The following is a 26,613-nucleotide window of genomic DNA, read 5'->3' as shown; positions in this document are numbered from 1 at the left end:
TCTAAACTCCTATGCCCAATGCCATGTAAGATTGTTTTTAAGCATCTACTGCTGAAAAGCTGGAAGAGCTGATAATACCCTGGTACCAGCTGAAGATTATTTCTGCACCTTCTAAAAAGGAAAATAAAAAACCCTACAGACCAGTGGAGATGGGTGGCACTTTGTGTTATTTCTGTACCACGTACAGCCTGCTGACAGAGGGAGCAGAGCAGATGTTAGCACGACTGCAGTGCCAGAGTGAAGCACTCCTGCAAGAAACAAAAAGCTTCCAACAAAGTTCTCTGAGATACTAGAGAAGATCAAAGCTCTACTTTTTATCTAGTGTCAACTACCTGCAGACTCATTTAGCTAATGATTTGCAGTGGCTAGTTCAATTAACATAACCTGAAAATGCAGATCCCTCAGCAGGTGTGTACACAAGCTTCTTCTGTAAAGCAACCCAACAGCTTCCTTGCACAAATGAAACAAATGTGACATGGTGAGTGCTATAACAAGGCTAAAAAATCTCTTGGAATATCCTTTGTTATAAGTGTACCAGCAAAAGTGAATGGCACAGGGAAAGTTCAGTGAAAAACAATGAAGGACCTAAGCAATCCATTAAGCAAGGTGCAGGGAAAGAATCAGAAGTTAAAAGTACATAAGGCTACAAGGGAGACTTCTTACTACAACCAGCAAACAGACTAATTTCTCTCCAGAGGAAAACTGCAAGAACCAACAACTGGTCAAATTAACTTTAAAGGTCTGGCCCAAATTCAGGTTATTCATAACTTGCTTAGACACCAGCGTGGGACAAATCAAAACAGCAATACAGAGAGTAAGAGTTGGAAGGAGAAAAACAGCATTAACACAAACACAGAATGGAGCAGGAAAAGGAAGAAACATTCCCATACATTCGAGGAGGTTTGTGGAGCTGTAGTAGGACACAAGAAGGATGAATGTTCATCTTGAACTGGGTAACTTCTCGGTATTTTTCTGCTACTGTTTAGTTTGCTTTCTGAGAAAAAAAAGACTTGACCAACATACATGTAGATACAACCAAGTGAAAATGATGGTTGTGAAAGCAGAGTCAGAGATGCAAAGCTTGGCATTCTAGTTTGGAGGAAAAGGTAGCTTTTCTCTTCTTTCAGCTGGTAACTTGGCTACCGCATTAATAACTGAGTGGATACAGAAGATAGCCAAGATAGTCAGAAAAGGAAAAAACACAGCTATGTTCTGCTTCTCTATCTTGGCAAGAGTAGTCTTTAATATTTAGAGATTGTTGTATTAGGAAGTGAAATTAAACACACAGCATGGGATTTCTAATGCAATCTGTTGGTCTAACTGTTCCCATTGTAGTCAACATTAAAACTCCCACTGACTACGCTGCCAACAGAATTAGGTCAACAATGACCATTTTGAAAAACCATTTAATTATCAGAGCCAGCACCAGTAAGCCATGCAAGTGCAAAAGAATCAAATTATGCCAGACCAAGCCAATTGTTCCATATTTTCAGCATTTTATAGTGTTTCATGTGATCCCATCAAGCACTAAATCAATTTCTATTGCAGAAGTTAGACACTTAATTCCAATGTGAAGTAACTGCTTAACTGGCACCTGCTAATATCTTTAAACTGGATTTTGATGCGACACCATTCATGTAACAAAAAAATAGTAATTCCTTGGTACTTCAAACACTGGGTATCTCCGTGCACTTGCTATCAGTTGTGTAAGACCACAGGAGGTTACCAGAGAGGAAACAGCAGGAGGGCAGGAGTAGCACAAACATCACATCAGGAGCTCAGAGGAGGTTACAAGAAAACACAGTTATTTGGCTCTGAAGGTTGGTCAACTCCGACCCCAGACCCTCTAGAAAGGGTCCATGGAGGACATCATAATTGGACAGAAAGAAACAGATCCTGAAACGTTGCAATTCATGGGACTGTCTGCAGATATAGACTAAAACAGATGACATATCCTGGGAAGGGTGTTCTCCCAGGAGCTGCAAAGGACAAGACAAAGCACGTAGTGCATTTCCACAAAGGGTGCATAAGGAGGAAAAAAGGTGGGGGGACACGTTCTGTTTGGTAGCGATTCCAAGAACATGTTAGCCACTTTCCGGCACCATTACTGATGAGTAAGAGGCACAGTGTTGGGAGCACTATGACAGTAAATTACTACTATCTTTACAACAGAGGAGCAGCAAAACACCTGATTGTAGAACTTTTGTTTTTCTCTGCCTGATCTTTCAAGATCCTGAGTATCTCCTGCAAATAAGGTTAGGGAAAACTGTGAGCGTTTCTAGGAAATAAACTTCTCAAAATTGAGATGTGAACACAAAATAAACAAAACCTTGACATTCAGTATATTTCAGTGAGATACAGCTATCCTAGAAGACTGAAAGAGACTGAAAGGAAAGCGCTGCTGGAGTAACAACTCCTGGATCAGTAACAGGAGTCTTTCAAAACATGGAGTTTCCATCTAGCAGATGTTATTTTATTCACAATCCTCAAGTCCTGGAGAATTTGTACACTCCATGTTAGGAAAAGGGGCCCACCCTATTTATTTTTCTGAGAACAACAGTATCTTACCTAAAACCAGGAATATGTTTAATAGAAAAGACTCGAGACAACTGACTTATTTCTGAGCAGAAATTTTTGTTTCCCCACACATCGGTACAAATAAGTAAGGAAGGAGCACTGGGCATGCTAAAACCTGTAATAAGTATTAATGTCCACAGACAATAAAATTATGAAGACACAGAATTAAAATAATATACATAACCTAGTAAAAATTAAAGGTATACATTAATCTACTTATCTTTGAAGGATATGACCATTATTGAAGTAATTAAGGCAGATAAAACAAGAACTTAAAAAAATTAAGCCAAAAGCAGCATCTGCTACACAAAAAGCCTTTCCTAGCACTAAATGTATTTGGACCATAGAACGGATTCCCAGGTGTAACAGTGGAAGCCCAACAAAACTGAAGAATAAAAATATTAGAGGAACTGGAAAGAGCAGCGTTGCCCAGCTGGAGAGACAGGAATTAGAAGAATAGACTTGAAATGCAGCTACTTAATATGGTAGTTGATAAAGAAGTTAAGTAAGTCACTCAAGACATAGTGCCTTTCTGTTCTCCTATATTTTTTTGAAGGCTTAAATGTCAGTCTTTCACTAACAGCTTTTCAAGGGAACACCCGAGAAAACTTTCATGCATTTATCAGCTAAAACTTCCTATAAAGCAGCAGTAGTGCTGTAGATTGCTGTGTTACTAATGGCTCTCCTGACCAGAGGGAAACAAAACCTCCAGCCTTGATTACCTCTTAGAGGGCCGTTCAGGGGGGAAACGTATTTACAAGATTAAAAATGGCACTTCAGAAGATCAAGTGCTTCAGACAAGCATCACATAAGAGAGGATTTATCACCTGGTCAAGAGAAACAGCAGCGCTTGCCTGTTAAATGCTGAGGATTAATTGCTTCAGAGAAAGCCTAATTTTGAATCACAATGAAGCACTTGCTCTGATCTAGGTGCAGTTGTCTCTGTTCTAATCATCTCACCGTGTGGTGGGTTTGCAAATAGATGGCACCTTTTAGAACAAGGCTGATATGCTCCACAGCTACACTGAATCCTTGGAAAGCAAAACTGAGGCCAAACAAAGGTAGAGAATCCCTGCGCCCCAGCTTGGAACTATCATATGTTTATATGAACCAGCACTCAATGTTTTATGAAAAAATAATAGAGCATCCAACATAACAACCACCTTTCCTTTGAGACCCATTTACTGGGCATTTTCAAGCATTCGAACATGAATGTGAGAAGGGAAAGCATCGCTACTGCTAATTCTAATCACTTGTAAACTTCACAACTGGTGCTAAATGAATACAGTTTGTAGAGCAAACATGCATCAGCTGCCCCATTGGACTGCCATACTGGAATAAAGGGTCAGAAGCAAGCACTAACAAAACAAACAAAAAAACCCAACCACATTGCACCATCACAACACTGCTCTTCCAGGAGAAACAGAAATGAAAACATAACTGCACAATCAACCCTAATCTGTCAGGTCTACAGGCTTGCAGAATGCTAACCACAGCCTGCTCTGCATAGCCTGCAACAAACTAAAAACAGCTTGCTTCCTAATCACTCTCATCAACACCAGACATCACTTACGAGGTGACCTTGTTTGACTTAAGAGTTTCACAGAGACAAAATAAAAGCAAAAGGAAAACAATGAACACAGGTTAAAAGTAGCTTAAGTGGGAAAAAAAAAACAAACAAACTGGCATGAAGGATACCATCTTGACATCAAGACTGTTTCTACAAGCCCAGACAACACACAGTGTGGAATATGTGAGCTTTTCTGGCAACTATCATCTTCCAAAAGGCAGTCATTCCTTCACCACCCTGCTATTCCTTCACCACCACACTTGCCTTGCTGGAATCTGACCTAATGGCCACACAGCATTATGCTGGAGAGGTTACCAATATCCTGCAGTGATACTCCAAGGAAATACATGTAGTCATTCCCTGTCACTGCATCAGGCAGTATTATTAGGCATTAAGACCAAGATAAGGAGAATATAAAAGACTGTCACAAAAGATAAAGATAAAAAGAACAAGGAAAATGAAGCTGCAGGCTACTACAAGTATGTCATATGCCAAACTAAGACACTCACTAATCCTTGAAAAGTGAAGTTCAAAGAGTAGGTTCAGTATCATTCCCATTCATCCTGGACTTGTTAGCATTCTTAGCCTGCTACTGTGTTTTAAGATGATGAATATAATTAACATAAATTGCTATGCATCTAGGAACAATGTCCCAGTGCTAACTGCTCCAGACACCTATACCAGAGTGAAAAAGAACAAAGCGACCACCGAGTTCCACAAAATTCAGTCTGGCTTTCAGCCACTTTTAAGAAGGTCCTTTTAGAAAGTCCATCTTCATCAAAATCAATGAGGCTGAGCCATGTGAACTGAGAAACAGAAGCAGAGGAGACAGCATCAAAAGCACAGATAAAAGGGCTCTGGGAAGAAAATAACAACAAAGGCAGCTACATGCAACTAATAACAACACTTTTTATATCTTTATCTGAATTCAGTAACAAAACACCAACAGGAATATTATTTGTAGGAGCTCAGGTAAGACAGACAGATGACAAACTTTCCATCCAAGACTTCCAGAAAGAAATCACTGCTTTTTCCACAGGTGCAAAGATTCTAAAAATCTCTTTCCATCAACATTTATGTGACAATTAGAGCCCATATTTATTTTCCCACCTCCTGCCATGTATTTTTTGTTAACCTCAAACACACACCTTGGATAGCATCAGTAAGAAGGAAACAAAGTCAAATTGCTTTTTACAAACCTCACAGCTTGGATACACTACTTTTCTACCACTACACCAAAAGGTGATCACCGATTAAGTCACCTCTCTTACCAACCTTCACTGCAACATATCAGAACAGAGCACTTGACACCTCTGGATGCGTGGGATGTCAGGTTAAGCTATGAAGTCACACTACAGAGTAACCTTTTTTCTTTACCCCTTGGATTCCCTGAACTTTTCTTTCCATAAGGACAGAATTGCTTTTAGCTGTTGTTCTGGAGCTGCAGATCAAAATCTCCATACTTATTTCAGGTCTCACAAAAACTTTAGCCATTCTAAACTCTCCTCTCTACTGCCAAAAAAAAAAAAAAAGATTGCTACTTTATGGAGTTTCTTTTGCAGAAGTTGAAGGTTGTCATAGGAAGGAAAAAGCTCTCTGAAATACATTAATGCACAGTGGACAGCTGAAAAGGAGGACAGTAAAGAGAAAGACTGAATATAAAAAGTCAGTTCTGCTGTGTGCTCTTAGTAGTTGATGTGCTAAGTGAAAACAGCAGGTGCATTGTGAAGTGATTGCATTTCTACAAATTGCTTTAATTGTTCCACATCTCCAGCAAATGATCTAGAGACAGACTGAAAAGGCAGAAACTGGATTTATAAATGAGCATGGAATTCCTTCACAAGTGTAGGGAAAAAAATATTTCAGTAAGTATTTCTCAAACCTTTCTCCCCTCATTCACTCACACTTCACAAAATCTCTTTCCACCTGGGCCATTAAGCAAACTAGCCAGGAACTTTTCTACTTAATATATAAAATAAGTTAAACCAAAATGCTAGCTTGAGGCAGATAACTGATTATGGCACAGAGCAGATTCCTAACACAAACACTTGACCTGCAGAAGAGGGAAAGAACATCAACCATGCTACTCTCCAAAATAAACTGAAGTCACGTTCAGGAAACCAAAAGTGAAACATTCGGCTCCAATGAAGTGTCAGTCAGCTGGCAGGTTTCAATTGTAGAACCTTTTAAGGCAAGAGACTACTGGAGGAAACTTGCTGAGACAGCATCAGTAAGGAAACCAGGAATGGCAGAAGACAGACACCGTGGATACTCTCACTAATGAAGAAGAGACCCCTTTAAGATGCCCATCTGAGAAACTGCAAGCCCAGAAAATGCCTTAACTGTAAGGATTTAAAGTTAACAAAGAAAGCTAAACAATCTGACCCTGAACCTTGTAAGCTTTCCACAGCTTTCATCATCTGTTTTTGTGGAAATAGTCTCTTGCTTAGCAGAGAGCATCTACCATGGTCTCAGCAAAAGTATCTACCATGCTCGTGCTCTTTGTCTGGGTGCTCAGGAACGTCTCAAAGGAAATCAAAAAGTTAAAGCACCAAAAGATGCTCTGAGGCATGCGAGGTGAAGCCCTTCTTGCTTTATAGAGACAAGACAATAAAGACCTTCCTACTCTGTGACAACGACAGAACTGAATGGAGCTACCCCAACACAGATTGTCCTGAGAGGAAAGAGAAAAGACAGAAAGGGAAAAAGCTGCAGATGTTAAAGCGCAGTCTCCAAGCTCCTTCATAACTATATTCTACCAGGCTGCCTACTCTCAAAAGCAGATAGAGGAGTTGGCCAAAGCCACAGCTTTAGCCTTGGCTTGAAATTCTTTATGGAACTGAAATGAAGGATTTGAGCAAGGCTTTCAGACAACAAGGTGGTGTGCCATTCTAGATAACTGCTGGTTTTCAGTCTGACAGACTGAAGAACCTGTATTCTTTCCCATATTTAGAAATACACATGAAAAAAGTCCTAGAAGCACCATGTAGTCTCCAACATCATCACTATTCCAAACTAAAGGTCACTCTGGAAGCAACCCAGTCAAATCTATTGAAGGAGTAAAAAGACAGTTAAGCTCTATAAATCTAAACTTACTACGTGCTCCAGACATAAGACGCTTGAAAAGACCTTGAAATTATAAAGTTCAACATCTGTGGCTTGTCTACAAAGAACCTATTTTTACCAGTTATTCTGGAAGAATAAAGTGACGTCATTCTCCACTCAGACTCTCATCCTAGAATACAAGAAGCCTTTTCATTTCAGTTCACAATTCTGTTAAAGCTAACCTAAAAACCCACTCATATCAATTTATCTGTTAATAACCTAATATTACAATCTGGATATATATTACAGCCTGTATAAAATACTTTCATGCAGACATGACTAAGTTTACAGTTGTCAGTTGTATTCAATAAGCACTGAGATGACAACAGTGACAGGTTAAACACAGGCAGCGCATGCAGAGAGATAATATCTTATTAGACCAAATAATACAGGTATAGCTTGTGTCTCCCTCCTCTCCCCACCCATAGCAGCTGGTGTAATGAAAGGATATTACTAATACTTATAAAAAAAAAACCACTTTACTCCACATTTTTAGCAATAGCAGTAGTGTTTGTCTACCACAAACTAAACATATTTATGAATGAATTCAAATGAGATCCTGGAGAAACTGCATGCATTCTGGAGAAAATGGCATCAAGAGACTGGCACACAGGAACAGAGGCTTCAGCATCAGTTTGTAGGCAATATGCACACAAATAGCACACAGAACATGTTGCTCACATCCCTAGGTTATCACGTAAGCAAAGCTGAAAAGATACAGCTCCTCTTGGAGGAGAAGAAACCTCAAAACCCCACGGAAGATGAGAGCTAAGGGTGCCTTGTCTGGTGGGCACCCTGAGCAAGCACAGGGCTTGCTCCTCGCCCACAGCTTTACATATGGTAGAACTACCTGCCCTCTAATGCTACATCCACCTTTCAATTTCCTAGAAATCAGGAGAAAGAAGAGAGAATATTTACCAACGACATTAACCAGTTTAGAAAGATAAAGCATCAAAGGCAAATTGCTATTGATTTTACATTAATAGAAGTTCATTAGATTTCAGGAGAAAAGCATGAGCTGCATACAGCTAGATGCAGCAGCAACACGCTGTCATGCACGAGATCTGGAGAAACAGGCAAAACAGAGCATCTAGACTAGGGCAAGAAAGAGATACATGACCCTGCTTGGGTGAGAATGCAAGAATGAAGCAATGCAGGAGGCATATAGAGCTCTTTCTATTCCTTTTAAGAGATTCCATTTTGAAGTGTCAACAGAAGAAATCAAATGAATCACGAGACAAGTTCCAGCTCAAAGGACCCTGCACAGCAGCTCTCTCTAAGCAGCCAGGGGAAATAATGAAGCAGGGAAGGAAAAAGACAGAATGTCTTGAATGCACAGACCAGAATTCAGTATGAAATATTCAGCCAACAAATTCAGCAAGTGCACAGTACAGAATAAACATTCCTCTTTGCTCAGTATGAAATGAAAGACAACCTTAGCATGTCTGATTGAATTGCTTCCCTGACTGGGTGCTCTCACTGTGCGAATATTATCTTCAGGGGAGCACACTTCTCTGCAGGTATTTGCCTTGCTCTGTGAATGGAAAACCTACCAGCTTTTATTTTCCCAACAGAACAAACAGCCCCAGACAAACGGAATGGGATAAAAGAAATAGATCTGTGCTCACGAAGTACCCGCCTTACAAAATTGGCCCAGCAACCACCACATCTCTGCTTTTCCAGGCCTGAAGCTGCTTGGGAAAACCTACTAGTCGGTGACTACGCTGCACTATCTTCCTTCATTTACATCTTACACAAACAAGGCCACAGTGACAGGGGAAGACATTCATTCTACTCTGTACTTTTGAATATTTAATTGCCAAAACATGAAATGACAGCTTAACAGAACGATACTCCAGAAAAAAAAATGTATTCTACCACCATTTAAAGGGATTAACATCATATTTTTTTGGGGGATAGCTAGTTTTTACCAGTGTCCTTCATAAAGGGACTTCACCCTGCCACAAAGCATGGAGGTTTAGCATCATGCCATCTCAATCATGCATGTGCCACTGCAGCAAGCAAACATCAAAGTCATAGCAGTAGCAGAGTTGACAGCATCCTCTGCTGGCAGCAACAACATAAGAGTCCAGACTTTTGAGGGGCTCACAGCTCCTCTCAGTCAAACACGGCTTCCCACCACACAATCTCCATAGATTACTTTTATAACCTTGCTCAGAATCATCGCATGTTTTAAGCTCAATATACACAAAGGGCCAAAAAAAATCAGTGAAATACTTCAAGTACCAAGGGAAAAATCTCATATTTAAAGGCAACGATTGAAGACAGATTTGAAGGGTCATATTCTCTTTCCTGCTAAAATTGATTTTAATCTAAATGCCTGAGCTTTCGGTCTCCATGTTATCCAAACTGTCCATTACTCTAATACCATTTATTGGAAAGGATTTGCTATAAGTTTGCTCACTGAGATTTCAAAGTTTGTCAGAACTGCTCAGAAAGAAATACAGTGGCTTACAGGAGCACTGTTTTAAGGTTAGGATGCAGGGCCATTCCTCACTTTGACACTAGAGGCCATTTGCTCTCCTTACAGGAAATTAAGCCTTAACACAGATTCACAATCACAGTCTTCCAAAAAAGCAATCCCAGAAACTTCAGCTCAACAGACAAAGTTGTGCAGATACCGCAAGTAAAAGTAACAGAACATGCTGGCTGTCTCTCACAGCCTTAGATCAAATAACTAAGTCCAGCAAAGCCTCTTTGGGGCTCCTGTTCTGTCTCAAGACTTGAAAGCTCTAATAAACTCTTGGCTCCTCATCAGTTCCATGAGAGGACAAGATTCTCCTTTCCTTTGTTTAACCAGTCCTTTAAATCTGGTTGAGATAGTTTGATGTGCCAAAGGTTGCCTAAAGCCTCTTTCACTTTTCATAACAGAAATGACAAGATCCATGTGTAGCGATCAGTTTTCATTGAATGACTAATTGAATGACTTAAACTTATCTTGTTCCTACAGGAAGCCTGAGATGTCTTTGCATGTTAAGCAGCAGGAAGCCACAAAGCAGTCTTGTGTTGACAACACGCAGTAGCAAGAGGGCAAGGCAGCACGCACACTTACTCAAAATCTTCAAATTCCAGGTCATTTCCCTCTACAGATGGGCTTGAGTTCTCTGAAGTGGAAGAAGAGGAGGAGGAAGAGCGGAGACGGTTTTGTTGGTATCGCATAGAGCGCTGTCGAATACTGTCCCTCCGGGAAAGATACTGAATCATCCTCTGAGCATAATATGCAGCAGGAGACAACCTGAGCAAGAGAGAGACAGGTATTTGTTACAAAAGCATAGAATGACAGCCAGCCTTGTTCTTCCTCTGGAGCTTCAGGTTCCAGGATAGTAGCAGCATATCACGAAATAGGTTGGTTGTGTTTTATGCATGAGTAAGACAACGTGAATAAAGAAAACAAGTAGAACCAATTTTCCCTTTATGCTCCTCACACCCACGTGACTTCCTTGTTGTGCAAACAGAAGTACTATAGAGTACCTGTAAACAAAAACCTTACCCACAGCTCAGAGTTTTCTTCTCAGGAGTCTCCGGAGTCCATTCTTCGTTTATTACCAGTTCACAAACCTAATCCCAGCAAGCATCCCCGGTAAGAATCAAGCCCACTCCCAATCTACACTCTGCTGTCAATGCCAAACAGCAGCAGTGTTCAAATAAATACTGAATAAAGGTGGTGGTGTTTTGAGGGTACTTAATGGGAGCACCACAAAGTATCAACTTGGAAAAAGGGTGAAATAGCTTTAATTTTTTTTTTTTAATCCAAATGTTAGGGCTTTCGTATAATGACAATTTCATTAGATCCACTACACGTTGTAAGAGCAGCACTGTGATTAAAAGCCTGAGTCCCACTTTCCTCTGCAATTAACTCTTAATCCTTCCACAAGCAGAACTTGGCCTTTGTTTGCATCAGCTGTCATGCCTGAGCGTTACCCAGCTCCTTGGTGCTAAATGGGTAAAGACGCGTTTTTCCCCATCCTACGCACATCCACAACTTCTAGCACAGTCTGCGAGACAGGATCTCAGTATTAAAGTCCAGAGACCTCAGATACTCAAATAACCTTTTCTTCAGCCTTATTTGAGCTAGACTTGAGACCTAATTGGGGAGGGGGAGACACAAACAAACAAACCCAGCAGCTTAGATATTAAAGGAATGGGTGGATTAATGCCTAGCTCCCACATTCCATGCGTTTGATTTTGTTCTTTTTAAATCGGTGCAAGTTACCAGACTATATTTTCATAACCCTGGCAAGTACCGATCTCATTTTCTATAAAGGCACCATGGGCAAGAGACTGATAATGGGCAGCACAGCCCTATTTATTTTTTTTTAATCTACAGATGAAAATTTGAGCAGCTTTAAACAAACAAAAAGCAAAAAACAAACAAACAAACAAGTGAACAGCAAATTCCATGGATTAATATAGAGATAAATATATATATATTTACAATCAAACAAGAGGGGAAATGTCTGCCTTATACAAATGCTGTTCATCTTCAGAACAGACCTTCGAGTTAAACTCTTTAAAATGGACCTTGCTGTCAGCCATGAGAACCAAGAGAAAGGATAAATTCACCTTTACAGTGACTACCACTACAAAGTGTGTGTTATGCTACAACTAGTAACAAAATGCAACTCCATAATTATCTTTTGATAATATGACTGCTGTATAACATGGAAGACTTGATCCTTCCAGAGCTGTGCTGGCTCTGCGGTGATGTACCAGGAGTAATACATGAATAGATTCACATCCATCAGCATGAGCAGCAAACAATCAGACCAGGTCTGATAAAGTGCTCTGCTACTATCCCTAAAGTCATATTTCAACGGAAAACTATTTAATAGTATTTTGAGAGACTGCTCCCCAGAGCAGCATGAGAAAGACATACTAATTCTTCAAGAGATTGATTGTCCTTGATAGTTGTCTGCAGCCAAAACAACATTAATACAATCTATCTCCCATTCCTCCATACATTCATGGCACATGAGCAAAAGAGAAGGTGACAAGAAGCGTGTAGAGACTAAGAGACGCCTCTTCTGCAGGGTAAGCTCCCTGCACCCTACCAGTCTCTTATTTCTTTAGCATGGGAAGTTTACAGACAGAATGCAGGCTATGGGGCCTCTAAACGTACTCACCACACACCCAAAGTGGTAAAGGGTGCACTTTGTTTTGGATGCCTCCTGTACCTTTTACGCGCTGTGAGATGAGTTGAAGCTGCTCATGCTTGTATAATGTAGAAGACTTTGCTATACAAACATTGCATTTCTCTTTATTCCCCTGAAGATTTAATACGCCAAGCACAAACCAGCAAGGCTTTACTGCAACCATAGAACGGCCTGGTCTGGAAGGGGCCTTAAACATCATCTGGTTCCAGTCCCATGGGGGATGCCACCCACTACACCAGGTTGCCCAGAGCTTTGTCCAACCTGGTCTTGACCACCACATATAAAAGAGAAGCTGTTCTCTTTGCCCTTTTGCATAATCCAAAGTCTCTGTGAATGCCAAAAAAAAAAAACAAGTCTACAGCATAATACGAACAGGTAGAGAAGCAAGGCAATACAGGAAGACATGAACAGTGCTCTCAGCAGTCCAGCAGTGCAATCACTGGAACTTCTTTCTTTGTTAACAGCACACCAAGGGAGATTTTTTACAGAAGGATGTGAAGAAGTTTTGCAGATATTTAGTATTCTGAAGTCATGCAGGACACCACAAGAGAAAACAGTGTGATTCTTGTGTGAAGAACAAGAAAGAATAAGCCACAAAGACTGGCAATAATACATGACCAGAAGTCAGACTCAGCTTCCCAACAGCACATGGTAAGTACAACGGATAGATAGTGAAGAGGATTTCTAAAGGTAAGACAAGAAGCTTAAGTCTGACACACAGAAAGGTGCAAGTGCTAACATACAAAGGGCAAGGGAGAAACATATTCAAAGCAAGGGACTAAGGAACTAATCTTTGCAGATGAGTGCTTGGGTATGCACAGCCCAAAGAAAGTATTTGTCAGGATGTCTCTCTTTGGAATATGGTTATAACACAAATCAGAATCAGAGTTGAGAACCAACGTAAGAGATTTAGCTGTCCTGGAGGGAGGAGAAGGCTGCAAAGCAGCATAAGAAATGCTGTTTAACATTAAACATACCTCTTCAGTTCATTCAGCTACTGAACACAAGTGTACATCAGCCCCTGACTGACGCTCATTTACCAGCAGGCTAAGCACAAGCCAGTCACAGCAGACCACTTGATTCATTTATTTCTCACCTGTGCTTCTGCTAAAGCTGCGGCAAAACACACAAAAAGTTTATCCAGCAATTCTTAAGCCAAGTTTGCATGCCCAGGACAGTAGGCTGTATTTGGCAGCACCGCAGGAGCTGAATTAACCTAGTCTCTGAGGTGACTAGACCCTGCTTACAGAAGCAGATGGTTCAGAGTAGGAGACGAGGCTGCCACACATGACAGCCACAGAACGAGGCGCTGAGTGGGAGAAAGGCTGCCGTGCAAAAAAACAGAACCAAACAGCTTCTGTCTCACCCAACAACTATGTCGGTGAGAAACAGGGCTCTAACTAGGCACCTAGTGCTGCTGGCTGGCCAGCGAGAAGAGGAACTTGAAGGAAGAGAGAATTAACTGAAGGAAACATTTTGCTAAATTAGTAAAGTTCAAATACCGTTCTTCAATACTCATGATGCCATTTAGAGCAAGAGCTACTACACAGCAGCATCCTCAAATACAGTCAGAAATCCAAACAGGCTGGACATATTTACAGATAGTATGAAAAATTTTAAACAAGGGCTGCTTCTCTTCACCCTCCCCATTTTAGTATTTTCAAAGGAAAGAAAACTAAAATTCACAAGAACTTCAGCGAGGATGTCTACGCCCAGTTACCCAGACCAGCCACAGCAAGAACTGGCCTATCTGCACCCAAGGGCAGCACGCTGCCCTGCCACGAGCTCCCAGATACTTCACAAGTACCAACAGCACTCAGCTACCCTGTCCTCATGCTGATGTCCAGAATATTCACTGCCGTTGTTAGAGCCCACACCTCTAAGTGTCTCTCGGCCAGCAGACGTGTTTTAAGGTAGTTACCTGACTGGTGACACTGATTTCCTCAGTGATCACTCAAGCAGCATACACACCACTAGCCCTTGAGTTGAAGGCACTGCTGATAACAGACTCCAGCCTTTGGTTGCTTCCATTCCTCTTTAGCCTTCGACTCAGGCAACAGTCAGGCCCGCCAAGCCAAGCGTCTCTTTCCCAGGAACTATTTGAACAGCTTAGATTTTTCTAGAGATGTATCTAACAACCGTTCCTGTGCTGCTTTACATATATAGTCTGAGAGTATATTTCTGAGTATCTCTATTTAAGAAATAATCTATCTATATATATAGATGTTCTGTTGATACCAGCTCTATTTGATTCATCTGCAGCTTGTTTTCTGAGCTTAGTATATCCTGAAGCTGTGGAGAACGACCTAACAGCCAAGCCATCCTTAGAGGAGTTCAGCAAGGCCACTGAGAAAGGCTGCAGCAGTCTACAGCAGAATATTCATTCAAAACCCAAGGGAACTTCAAAAACGTTCTCTGTGCCTCACTCCTGACCTAGGCTATTCAAACATAGAACCATTACACACTGGAGATGCAGAGACATCTACCACACAGACTGAAAAAAAATATTCAGAGCATGGATGGGAATTTAAAAAAATCCACTGAGACAGCTTGGTCTTAAGGATATTTGGTCCTAAGGAGATAGAGAGAGAGTTCGTTTCACCTTTGTTTCACTTTTTCCACTTTGTTACTGAAGAACATCTGGAAGTTTGAACTTTCCTGTTACAAACTCGTAATGTTACAGAAAACTCAAATGGAGAAACATCCCATTTAATTATATACACCCATCCCCTGCCAATTTCTAAAAAGGTCAAGGGACAATTAAAGAGATCCTACTAGTCTCACACACCAACAAGATTTGTGGAGGAAGACTCTGATCTTACCCCACTCAAATTTCTAGTTCATGCCAATTAACATTATGTACCTCATCCTCTGAAAAAGACAAAGTGACACTGAGTGGAACAAATTAAGCTTCTTAGATGAAGTTTCAACAGTGGACTGCTCTTCCAAAGCTCCTTTGAAACTCAAGTTACTATACCTTCTATAAGATTTAAAAAAAAAAAAAAAAAAGATTGAACTTGAACGTGAAGAGTGCCATATCAGTTCAAAAATGGCTTCAGGTAGAAAAATACTTTTGACAATGCTCCAACTTATGCTAGGAAATGTCTCAGACAGGGATCCTTTCTCATACACTTTATTGAGCTTCACTATGGGAGAGGTCTGACAGAGGGGGAAAAAAGATTCGGTAATCTAGGCAGGCTCTTATTTTTTTCCTTTTCAAAATGCAGTTCCCAGAGAGCCAAAACCACTTCTTACAATCTCGAGAAATCTGCCTATTTTGGATTATGCATTCCAGAATATAAGAAATGATGCACTTCCAGACATCTAACAGCTCTTAGCATTCATAAATTGACTTGAATGTAGTAATATCCTTTAACTGACCTTTGTAAAATATTTTTATCTCTCTGGGTAAATGAGTTTGTCCCTCTATCATTTAATCAATTGCCAACTAGAAAGCTTTTTACATTTATCAGCATTATTCTGACATTAGGTTACCAAGACATTCTGTAGTAACCTAGGTAGGTCTTCCAGTGACCTCATATATGGGAAACACACTCCACCTTACTTACACCTCACTCCAGACAGCTTTATATCTTTCTTAAACCATTCAATTATCTTTACAGAGTAAATTTCTTCATAACAGATGGAAAAAAAGCCTGATATAACATTTCTCCCCTGCAAGGATTTATTTACAGAGATAGTCAAAGAGTCATTTAATAGCATAATTATACTGTGTGGCCAGTTTGCAACATCACCTCTTATTTGAGAACTTGTACTTAGAGTACTGTCTGTATAAAAATGTATGTTGGTGTCAATATAGAAAAGAACAAGAGGGGAAAAAAGCACCTCCATCAGCAACTTTGATATTTAGTTTTGATACATTGTTCCTGTATCGCTCGTATGATAAATCCTAGTAACCTTCAAATCATGCAATTATGCTAGAGGTTCCTTAAGAGCCTAAATTAGATATATTTAAAACTTACTGAATTTTCCTCGTTTATACCTTTGTTAAACCCATCTAAAGAAAGCTTGTTGTCATAACTTAGTCTTTGAAAGCCTCCAAAGCTGCTTGCTGTTCACGATTCTATCATCTTTTCTGACAGAGTCTGTAGGTCATATTATCCCATCTGTTGTTTTCTTAATACATTAAGTGGTAACTGCAAAGATCACTCCTTTCCATTTTTGATAACTCTGCCATGTTTGCTTTTTCTAGTCCTCTGAAATACTCCCACCTCTTCTGGAGGTTAAGCAGCACTACAGGTGTTCCTATTTCTAATGTCAATGATTCATGACTCTTCAGAAATAATTGTCAGTAATTCATTCTTAGTTAAGTATACTTCACATCCTGGTTATGCTTTCTCATACTTACACAGTTATGGAGACATTCCATTCTTCCAAGCACGTTGTTTGCTCTCACCAGCTCTTAACTGCCTTTACTGCAGTCACCCTTACTCCCTAATAGGCTTTTTCTTTTTTTCTGCGTTTTTGCCTTTAGAAGATACTTCAAATGTATTGGTATCATCTCATTTCTACTATTGGACCTGCTTGCCACCTAGTGTTCTCCATCCCAAATGATTTCTGGAATTCTTATGCGCTTACTTCAACAGCAATTTCTTCTTTTCCTCATTCTCCTCAAGACCTAATGACATCTTTTCATTTGGTTTCCTCTCTTGCCCCTATGGCAAGTCACTGAGAAGAGGATGGGCCCAATATTAGGACCACTGCCAAAAGATTCAGGGAGTTGGACCAAAGTAATGCTTTTGTCTATGAAACTAAAATGTCTTTAAATTGCATTTAGCTCTTACCTGGCTGGATCTGGGTAGATTGGATGTTCCCGGGACCCTGCTCCATCGTAGCGAGATAATGAAATGAGGGAAGACTCCAGCAACCTCCTATAAAGAAAAAAACAAATGACTAAGTCAGAGACCATCCAGGAGCATCCCTCCTATTTATGTCCTACTTGCTGAAGCCTCTTAAAACTATTTCTATCATTGGTGCAAAGAATTCTGCAACATACTAAACCACTGACTGATGGCATAAGTGTTTTTGTCACATAGCTATACAAAGTGTAATATTCTCACTATAAAAGAGAAAGAATACCTCGAGCAAGAAGAGTGGTCCCAAACCCGCTTCCAAATTTCAAGGGAAAAATGCAGATGTTATTTTTCCTTTGGAGATAAGCTACCCCAGTTTGCCAAGTCCATAAACACTAACGCTGCATTGGCCATCTGTCAAATTCCTACCTACTCAAAGGTGGCCACATATGGAATGGGCCAAGGAGCACAGGACAAAGAACACAGCTTGGTATGGAGACACTAAGGACACTGCTGGCATATATTCATGGCAAAACATTCAATCTTAGTCTCAAGGCTCAGAAAGAGAGGTTTTTGGACACAGAAGCGTTCATTTCCTCTGCATCTTAATCAGTCACAGGGAGAGATACCAAATATTCACTCAAGAAGCAAATGTATGCAAATGCAGCCAGACAGCTTGAATACACGAGAAGCGAGTCTGAGTCATGAAGGCAGCAGAATCGAAGTATATAGCAGGAACATGTCCTCCACTGCGGCTTCTACATGCACCTCTAGCTAGCTTCTCGTCACAAAGCAGAGGATGGCATTGTTTCAAGACTGACTCATTCAAGCCTGCTGCAGCCATTACATTAACACTTACAAGAGAGATGATTTTGGGCGGGTGCGGAGAGTGGAAAAATCAACTACCAAAGTTTATAAGGCTGCTGAGTTTCCTTTCAAGTCTTTTTGTCTCGAAACTCCTGATAAAATCTGTTTTCCAGTCATTGTAACCCAAATTAAAATTGTTATGGTTTGAAAGTCAAAGAGATCCAACACCACATCTGTTCTATTCACCCCCACACAGGCTCGGCGAGAAACATTTGAGTCTCTCAGCCTTAGCCCCATGTACCTCCTTCGCAGGCAGCATTTGCAATGCAGGACAGCAAGCGTCAACACGGGAAGCAGGATGATGGACCAGATCCACATCCAGCCTCCCATTTCTAGCCAGCAAGTCAAAATATCACAAAAGAAAGAAGATAGTGAGAGCACAAGCCCAGCCAGAATGTTTCTCAGGTATATACAGCACAAATGCAAATGAGACACGTTTTTCCCAGTAGTAGCTTCCCCATCAGGCTCAAAAGACAAATCTGGATTGCATTCCAGGAATAAAATAAGTAAATAAAACCCTTGACTTTTACATTTTAAACCTAGAGTACAGGAAACAGCAAAAAGATGGCTCTAGTTACTTGGAAAAGCACACATCTGCTGCAAAGCACTAGGACTTTAGAGAAGGTAAAGAAGAAATCCTGTCCTCCCTGGCACAAAGTTGCTTGGCAACCATTTGTCTTACCCAAGAAGAGTTATTAAATCTCTCAACTTTGAGATGAATTAATTCCCCAAGTAACTGAGTCAAAAGCTCTAACCTTCAACACCGCTAGATGTTGAAGATGGGAAACCCTCGGCTCCCCAGAAAGTTATCATACTACCAAATCCTCTCTCCTGCTCTAAGTGTAGAAGTCAATATATGCCAAGGCAGGCAACCCAGAACAAATGGTGCAACAGTTTTGCAAGACAGGTTGTAGTGACTGCAGGTCTATCACTCACTCTATATATAAACTGCTATTATTACTTCTGGGGGGACGCGGTGGATGGTTGAGCATGACTGTACCAGATATTCTACCTGTTCAGTCAACTGGTCCCTTTCTGAGCCACCAGCTCAGGGTTCAGAGACTGGGTTACTGGCACTGCAGCATCAACACAGTCAAGCAGACTCTTGAGAGCTGCTTACACAGAGCACTCCAGCACCAGCTGAGGCTGCCACCCTTGTGAACAGCCCTGCACAATCTCTTCTTGAGTGCTTCCCTCCAACAACGCAGGGCAGTCTATTAACAGTCCGTATCAGTGGTTTCATGTTCTGCAAAGGATGCTTCAAACCAGCAAAACCAGGGGAGTTTCCTTCCTCTGTCAGACCCAAGCCTGCAGCAAGACAAGTGGCATCCCACAGACCGCATGCAGCCCGTGAAGCACTCACTGCCCGGTATCCCAACAGCCGGTGAGTACAGAGCAGTGTTTTAGAGGATGGCACAGGAGCCAGGCTTCACCCTGTGTTAGGAGCAGTCCCATGCCTGCCAGCTGTAGAGCTCAGCAGCACTACCCCTGCTGGACTTCATCTGGCAGAAAGAGCTCCCACAGCACGCAGATCCTGGCAGGGCCCGGTCAGCTCCCAGCCCAGGGAACAGCAGTCGTCTCCTTGTGGGTACGAGCAACTTACACACAATGCCAGTGGTCCGCTGGGTGCCATTTCCTGCAAAGCTGACAGTGCCCAGATGATGTGCACACAAATAACTGTCCAACTCATCGTCACTGTCAAGTCTTGGGGCTTATACAACGCACATGATGCCCTCTTTCCCTACCTTTTGGGCTCTCTCCACTAAATGACGCAGCACAGTCAACGGGTTACAAGGGCAGATGACCAGCACATGCTGCACAGCCCAGCAGGATCTGTTAGAAAGGCATTTCCAGGTATTCTCCATCTATATATATATTTTCTCTCCTTTGGAAACGCTGGCAATTGCCCAAAAAGGGCATTGAGTTAGCTGGATGACCCTCAGAAAGCAGCCAGCAGCTAAGCTGAAAGAAATCAAAACACACACCAAGCAGAGGGCTCCAAAAGGGTGTGCAAACAGGGGCACAGCACACCTCACAGCATCTAGTACCATTGTGCCAGAAGGCACTCTGCTTATCTCTGAAACATCAGGCTTGAGGAAATCTACAATCCCCAGGTTTAGACCCCAGCTGATCCTTGAAATAAACACCTGAAAAACCTTGCTCTGCAGGGCATGTGTCACTTCAAATGAGCACCAAGTAAAGCACAAACCAACAGCTGCCTGAGCCGCAGACTGATGCTCCACAGCCAGTTATCCAGAGAAACCAGCTTCCTATAGGCCTCAGAGCCCCATGATTTTACCTGAACCTTTGCAACTCCACCCCGTGAAGCATCATCCACAGGACCCGCTCTCAGACCACACTGCCAGAGTTGAACGGTCTCTGCTGAAATGGTTGTGCCAGTGGAGCCTTCCAAGCCTGCCAACACCAAAGACACCTGCACTACACCACACCAAGGCATACGAGCCACTTAGTGAGGCCTCATTCAAATCACGTGGACAAAGATAATTCAGCTAAGAAACTGCTAGCAACTATTGATTCTTAATTATCCTCCAACTGTGCCCTCTCCAGTCACTATGGGCAACCAACAGGTGAGCATCGACAGATATAATAGCAGGCAAAAAAACAAAACAAAAAAGGCAACGCGCAATCTCGTGAGATCCAGATGGATCTCTGCACTTCATGCTCCTGCGAATAACAAAATCTGTACTGAAACCGGAGTACTGAACATGAATAAAATCTATTAACTAATTCATTCTAGGCTAAGCCCTTGAGGTCCAAGTTAGAGATCTGAATGCATCGGGTACTGACAAATGGCTTCAATAAAAGGGACGCTGCTATAAGCATCAATAAATTGTCTAATTTGTGATGGTGACAGTGTAACCTCCTGTCCCTAAGGAAGGTGCAAATAAATGTTTTTAAAGTAAGCCACATTGCATATTATAGAAGTCTTGGATGTTGCATTCATAGCTTTTGCTACCCTAAGTCCTGAAAGAGACACAGACTATATGTTTTCAGTAAGCTCAGTCTAACGTAGCCCAGTTCCCTGCCAAGATATACACTGAGGTTAGGAGCAATTCTGTTAAGTAGAATAAAGACAATCCACGGACAAATAGCAGCAGCTCTGTTACAGGGAGGTGCTAGCCACTGATGTCTAACAGTTTCTGACAGACATGCAAAGAGAGAACAGAAATACACGTTGCTTGTATCTTCTTTGGAAAGATTTCAGTAGATCATGCTTGACTCCCCAATCCTTTCCGGAGCTTACTGCACTCTCCTCCCTGCTGCACCCCCCCAGCTCCATTTTTTGCTACCCAGATATATAACGGGCTAACACTAGGCTCTGTGGAAGCAACTGCTCCACTATATCTGTCTAGACAATATGAAATTGTCACAAATGACATCTAAAGTACAATTAACAGCGAAACTGCAATTTCCACTCTCCTCCCCCGCTCACCAGGAAAAATCACACATTATCATCCTCCAGGTTGTCAGTCAATGCCACGATGATGAAGATTAACTCTGCTCACCCTGGGAGATGCTTCTGGCCCGGCTTGCTAAAATAGGAGGAGGGGGATTGTGTTTTGTGCGTGTGTTTTTGTTTGTGATTGTTGTTTTAAAACTACTACACGAAGATATAAATGGCCCCTGCTCAGCAGCACTGGTATCTCAGCAGATGCCTTTTCTGCCAGACGTCAGGAACTACAGGACTGCTGCTCAGTGATCGCTCCATCAACTCGGGTCTGCAAACAGCCGCACTACTGAGGGGAAAAAGGAAGCAAGGTCTGAGTTACGGCATGCCTTTGGATGAGAGAGAGAAGAGCATGAATGTGCTGAACACTATGGGCAGAAAAGGGAAACTTATCAGGAATAAGCAGCTGAGTGCCAGAAGCTGCAGCCCGAGGAGGAGAAAAGTGAGGATACGATCTCCTCACAGCACACCAACTATCAGACTGCACCACACTCCCCGGGGGCGAGGATCACCACCAAAGCCTCTTGGGACAGAGTGATTCATCTAGGCAGGCTTTGAGAAGACACTTAAATGCAGCAAATTTAACTTCTCAGTAACAATTTCTGGTGACATGCAATTCCTACACCAGATCTCAAGATGTGCTATCACAGCAGACGCCTTACCGCGTAGTGCTACTATCCAAACCACACCGAGGGAAGGGCTCTTCTCCCAAAAGGGAAGCACTACCAAGCAGCACTGAGGATTAGCTTCCCTACAACCAAAAGGTTGTGCAGTCAGCTTCCATCCTCCTAAGCTGCCACACACCAATAACCAGAGTAAATCGATAAAATGAAGTGCTCCAAGGACAGCATACACTCCTACCCTACACATAATCCCAGCCTTCAGCTACACAGAGAGCCTAAAACAGAGCAATTCTTAATTATCCTTTGAAGGAGAAGTACATTGACAATTCTAGCAGCTTGTGAACTTCCTCCCCAGGTTTTACATCTTCCCTGGAAAGGCTTTTACAGAATTCCCTGCTGCTCATTTGGAAGTAAAGTTACTGCACTACTTCATATCACATCCCTTTTTCAGTCCTCTGACTTACAGCTAGCAATCAGTTCTCCCGAGCACTTGTCCCTGTGGATGTGCTCCTAATGAATGTAAAACACAGCAACAGCTTAAAACTAGATTCCCTTCAGTCATCCTCCTCTTCTGACAGCACAATGTTTAACATAAAGACAAGAAGAAAGCTGAAATGTGAAGACAGATGAATGTTCTCTGGCTCTCCAGTAACGCTGCTACACTCTCTCAAATCCTAAATTCAACCATTAACTGCTAACAAGTCCAGTTAATTCTTGGAGACCGCTTACAGTCGCAGTAGAAGACTAGAAAGCTATGCTAAACAAAAACCTCAGCCAACACCATCCACTGGTTTTGTTTTTTCCCCCCTTTCCTTCTCTCTGAAGAATAGGGAAAAACTATTTCAGACAACTCTGTACTGTGTTGCCCAATTTCAACGAGCAAATTGAAGTCACGTATGCAGAACCCATCAGGCATTTTGTTCCACAGCTCTATGTTCAAAAAAAGTTTTGTAGTCCTTGTCAAACAGCAAAACACTATTGCTATCACTGGTTTCATATTCAAGCCTAAAATAAAAAAGCAATCAGCATGCAGTTCTAAAGATTGCCTGACAAGATGATTTCTAAAATTAAGTCCTTAACAGAATCTACTCTGATACCTCTAAGTTTACATTTCTAGACTGTTTCAACTTTCTCATGGCTATGGTTAGTCATCGTGAGCCTGGCATCAAGACTGAATTAAGGCAGATCGCAAGCAGATGATTAGAAGTGAAGAGGTGTTCAAAGAAGGATATGCTTTTCTTAAGACAGTTGTAACCACCTACAAGGTGTAGACACCTAGATAAATACAAAAGACAGATAACCCCAGAACTTCAGTGCTGATGAACACCTCAGTGCTGAGTTTCACAGTTCTGAATTGCTCCTCCAGCCTCTTGTTCCCATCTCTGCTATGCAGCTCCTCATCCTAGAGCTGGTGGGCTGCCTCTCTCAGGGGTATCCAAGCACCATTAGGCATTCTTTTGATCCTATGTTCTTTGTTTTGTGTTTTTTTGTTTTTTTTTTTTGGGGGGGGGGGGCGTGTTAAAGTTCTTCCAAATAGTTAACAACCTTTACAATAAAGTTTCCTTTGTTTAGGAAAAGGAGGGAACAGTGACAGCAAAGATGCAATCACAGGTATGTTCTAAACATGGACTCTGTAGGACATTTTGGCCTGTTTGGGAGAGTTTGCACTAACTCTGAAGGGCAGACAGGGACAGCAAAGGCATACTACCCAGCTGAAGGTGTGGAGTTGTCAGAGAACCAGAATCTGTTTTCCTGGAGGAGAAGCAGGTTGGATACAGAACAGTGCTCATGAAAAAACATTTTCCCATTTCACTGTTTTGGTGCAAGAATCCTGTAGAAAACAAGCTTTAAGTGTTTCTTAGTCAGAAAACAGCACATCAGGTCTTCAGCCAAGATAGAAAGGGGGAAAGAGTGCAGGGAAAAGGAAACAAAGAACTGTAGGTAAGAGTACTAACAGTTAAAATAAAGGTTGGGATTTGAGTTCTAATCATGAGGCAGGGAGCAGACAGTTCCAAGAGAACACAGTTAACTCTTCAGCACTTACCCACTTCCATTTAACTACCCCATGATAAATTCTACTATTTCTGCACGTTTGCGCTCTGACTAGGAACTTCAACCTCCACCTGATGCCATAGGAGCTGCACAGCACCTTCAAGTTCATCACAGGAAGGTCGGTGGCTCTAAGAAAGATAACAAATTCCCTAAGTGGACCCAAGGTCACATTCTTAATCTATTGCTTCACTTGCTGACAAAGGCCATGCATCAGAACAGAAGATGAGGGATCATTATGCAGAGGTCCTCATCACACAGCACCCATGGAATAATTAATGTGTTATTTCAACTGGCAAGAGGAAGCACGTGTCTGTGATAGACATTAAAAGGGTCAAGTGCAGCTATGACAGCATTGATTAGTTTGCCAATAACTCTGAAATTAAAAGAGCAACGAAAGATTGTACACTCTCGTTTTGCAGCGATAAGACTTGGGGTGGGGGGGAGAAATGTAAATCAACTCCAGCTTGAGCTCCTGCACAGGCTGCTTTGCTTTACAGTAAGGGGTTTATAACAGTGCTCAGAATGGGACAGGCACTTCAGCTAAGCTGCAGACAGACATCACATACCTTTCACCTGGACTCTAACATGTGATTATATCAGAAATTCAGCTAACTGGGTCCTAGTCATCACGGTTATGAAAACAGGCGTGAAAGCCCAGCCAGAACATAGGCAACGTGCTGAACTCCCTGAGCCTGCAGACACCTTTGTTCTTCTGAGGGTTGTTCTACCTGCCCTCATATGCAGAGTGTGTGCTTCACATTCTCCTTGTTCTGGGAGTTCCCAACACCACAGATTGTGTGGACAGCAGAAAGCTCTGCTTACCCACGCATGCAGATCTGCGTCAGCTTCTGGGATAATTACATAGGACTCCCGCTTCTCCATAGGGAACTGAAGAGGAGGTGTCTTTCCTGAGGGGGCAGAAGCCATACTGTTATCTCTGTAGGTTTCTAAGGCTATGAAAACAGAGGTCCCTCTGCACATCAATCACTTCCTTTAGCTTAGGCTGAAATAATGAAAAGACGTGGGTCAACAGATGACCTGCAGGACAATTCAGCCACTTACCCCAGCCCTCCCACTTCACGAAGATGGGGGAAGGATTTAATACTAACGCATTCTGAGCAGAAAAATGAGTCAGTTTCCTGGCAGATAATGAACCCTGTTTATTCACAGACTTGAGTTCCAGCAGGTGCTTTCTCAAGAAGAGCAAGGGAGGGGGTCAGTTACATCATCACACAAACAGCCATTTGGCGCAATCAGTTAAATATGTATGTGGAAAACATTTGAAATGCACGTTAGCTATTCAACAGACCAGAACGGCTCAACTGGAGAAATCTAGAATCATCACTATTTTGGTTACAGCTGTATTACGGAGTCAGACCACAGGTCCCCCCCTCCTCTTCTCTCTCTCCCTCTCTCCACTTGGCTCCAGGACTAGGCAGTAAGTGTGCGCTCCACTGCAAATTCTCCAGCCCAGATTCTGTACTAAGGAGCGAATAATTGGATGAGGGCACATTGTCCCCAGGCACACTGTGCCGTGTGCATTTATAAAGAGCGTGAAAAATAAGCGCACGCACGCAATATATGTAAGTGACTGCACATCTAATGATTGAGGGCTTATATTAGCATAAAAAAGAGGCACATTATACCGCCAACATCTCCAGCTCCACCCCACACTCAAGAAAGCTACAAAAATCATTTAGTTGAGCAAGTGGGACTGAAATAGGAGGTCTGAGAGCCTGCCCACAGCTTGTTTCTTGGCAAAAGGAAAAAAAAAATTAAGAGATTGTTTTCACATTCCTTACCTGAAGCCAGACAACAAGATGGAGGAATTGTGGCTAGATAATTTAGGCATGTCAAAGACCACTATTAGCCATAAGCTGAGAGTCATCTCCAATACAGAACACCACGTTTATGTGAACTCAACGTACGTAGCTAATAGGTGAACACGAGCAACTGCTCCAGATCAGGTGGGCCTGCCTGGATACGCTGCCCATGCTGCTGTTGTTGGAGCAGGAGGCTGCAGGGAAGCCACATGCAGACAGCACAGGACAGACAGCCTAACAAAGAGACATCTTCCAAGAGAGGGGAAGCTATTTGCACTTCTCCCTGCCTGTAGGAAAGCCAAGAAACACTGTTTTACAGTATCCTCAAATAGCTATCTGCTTTATCTGGTTGAAGTCAGCTGTCCTCCAGCTTCCAAGCAATCTGTCTTTAACCAACATACTTGTTCTGTGGTTGTCTCAGACAGCCCAGCCCTCCCACCCTCCCCAAAAGAAACCTCTGACACCAAAACCAGACCCCCACCCCTTTAGCTCTCATTGTTCTGCAGGAGAAACAAAAAAGTAGGGCAGTTTGGAAGCAT

At 42.1% G+C, this 26,613-nt stretch overlaps 1 protein-coding gene across 2 annotated transcripts in view; it reads right to left on the bottom strand.

The window, feature by feature from the left end:
• AMBRA1 (autophagy and beclin 1 regulator 1) overlaps positions 1-26,613 on the bottom strand; it is a 127,877-nt gene that overhangs the window by 79,362 nt on the left and 21,902 nt on the right. For both annotated transcript variants that reach the window (XM_032188898.1, XM_032188899.1), the window contains exons 8-9: positions 17,232-17,318; positions 10,326-10,508 (exon numbers count right to left, since the gene is read on the bottom strand). In XM_032188898.1, coding sequence (XP_032044789.1) covers positions 10,326-10,508; positions 17,232-17,318 — 270 coding nt within the window. The remainder of the gene's footprint in view (positions 1-10,325; positions 10,509-17,231; positions 17,319-26,613) is intronic.

This window comes from Aythya fuligula, chromosome 5, assembly GCF_009819795.1.
Source record: "Aythya fuligula isolate bAytFul2 chromosome 5, bAytFul2.pri, whole genome shotgun sequence".
Taxonomy (NCBI): domain Eukaryota; kingdom Metazoa; phylum Chordata; class Aves; order Anseriformes; family Anatidae; genus Aythya; species Aythya fuligula.
The sequence above is the reverse complement of the archived record's forward strand: the minus strand, read 5'-3'. Positions and strand labels throughout refer to the sequence as shown.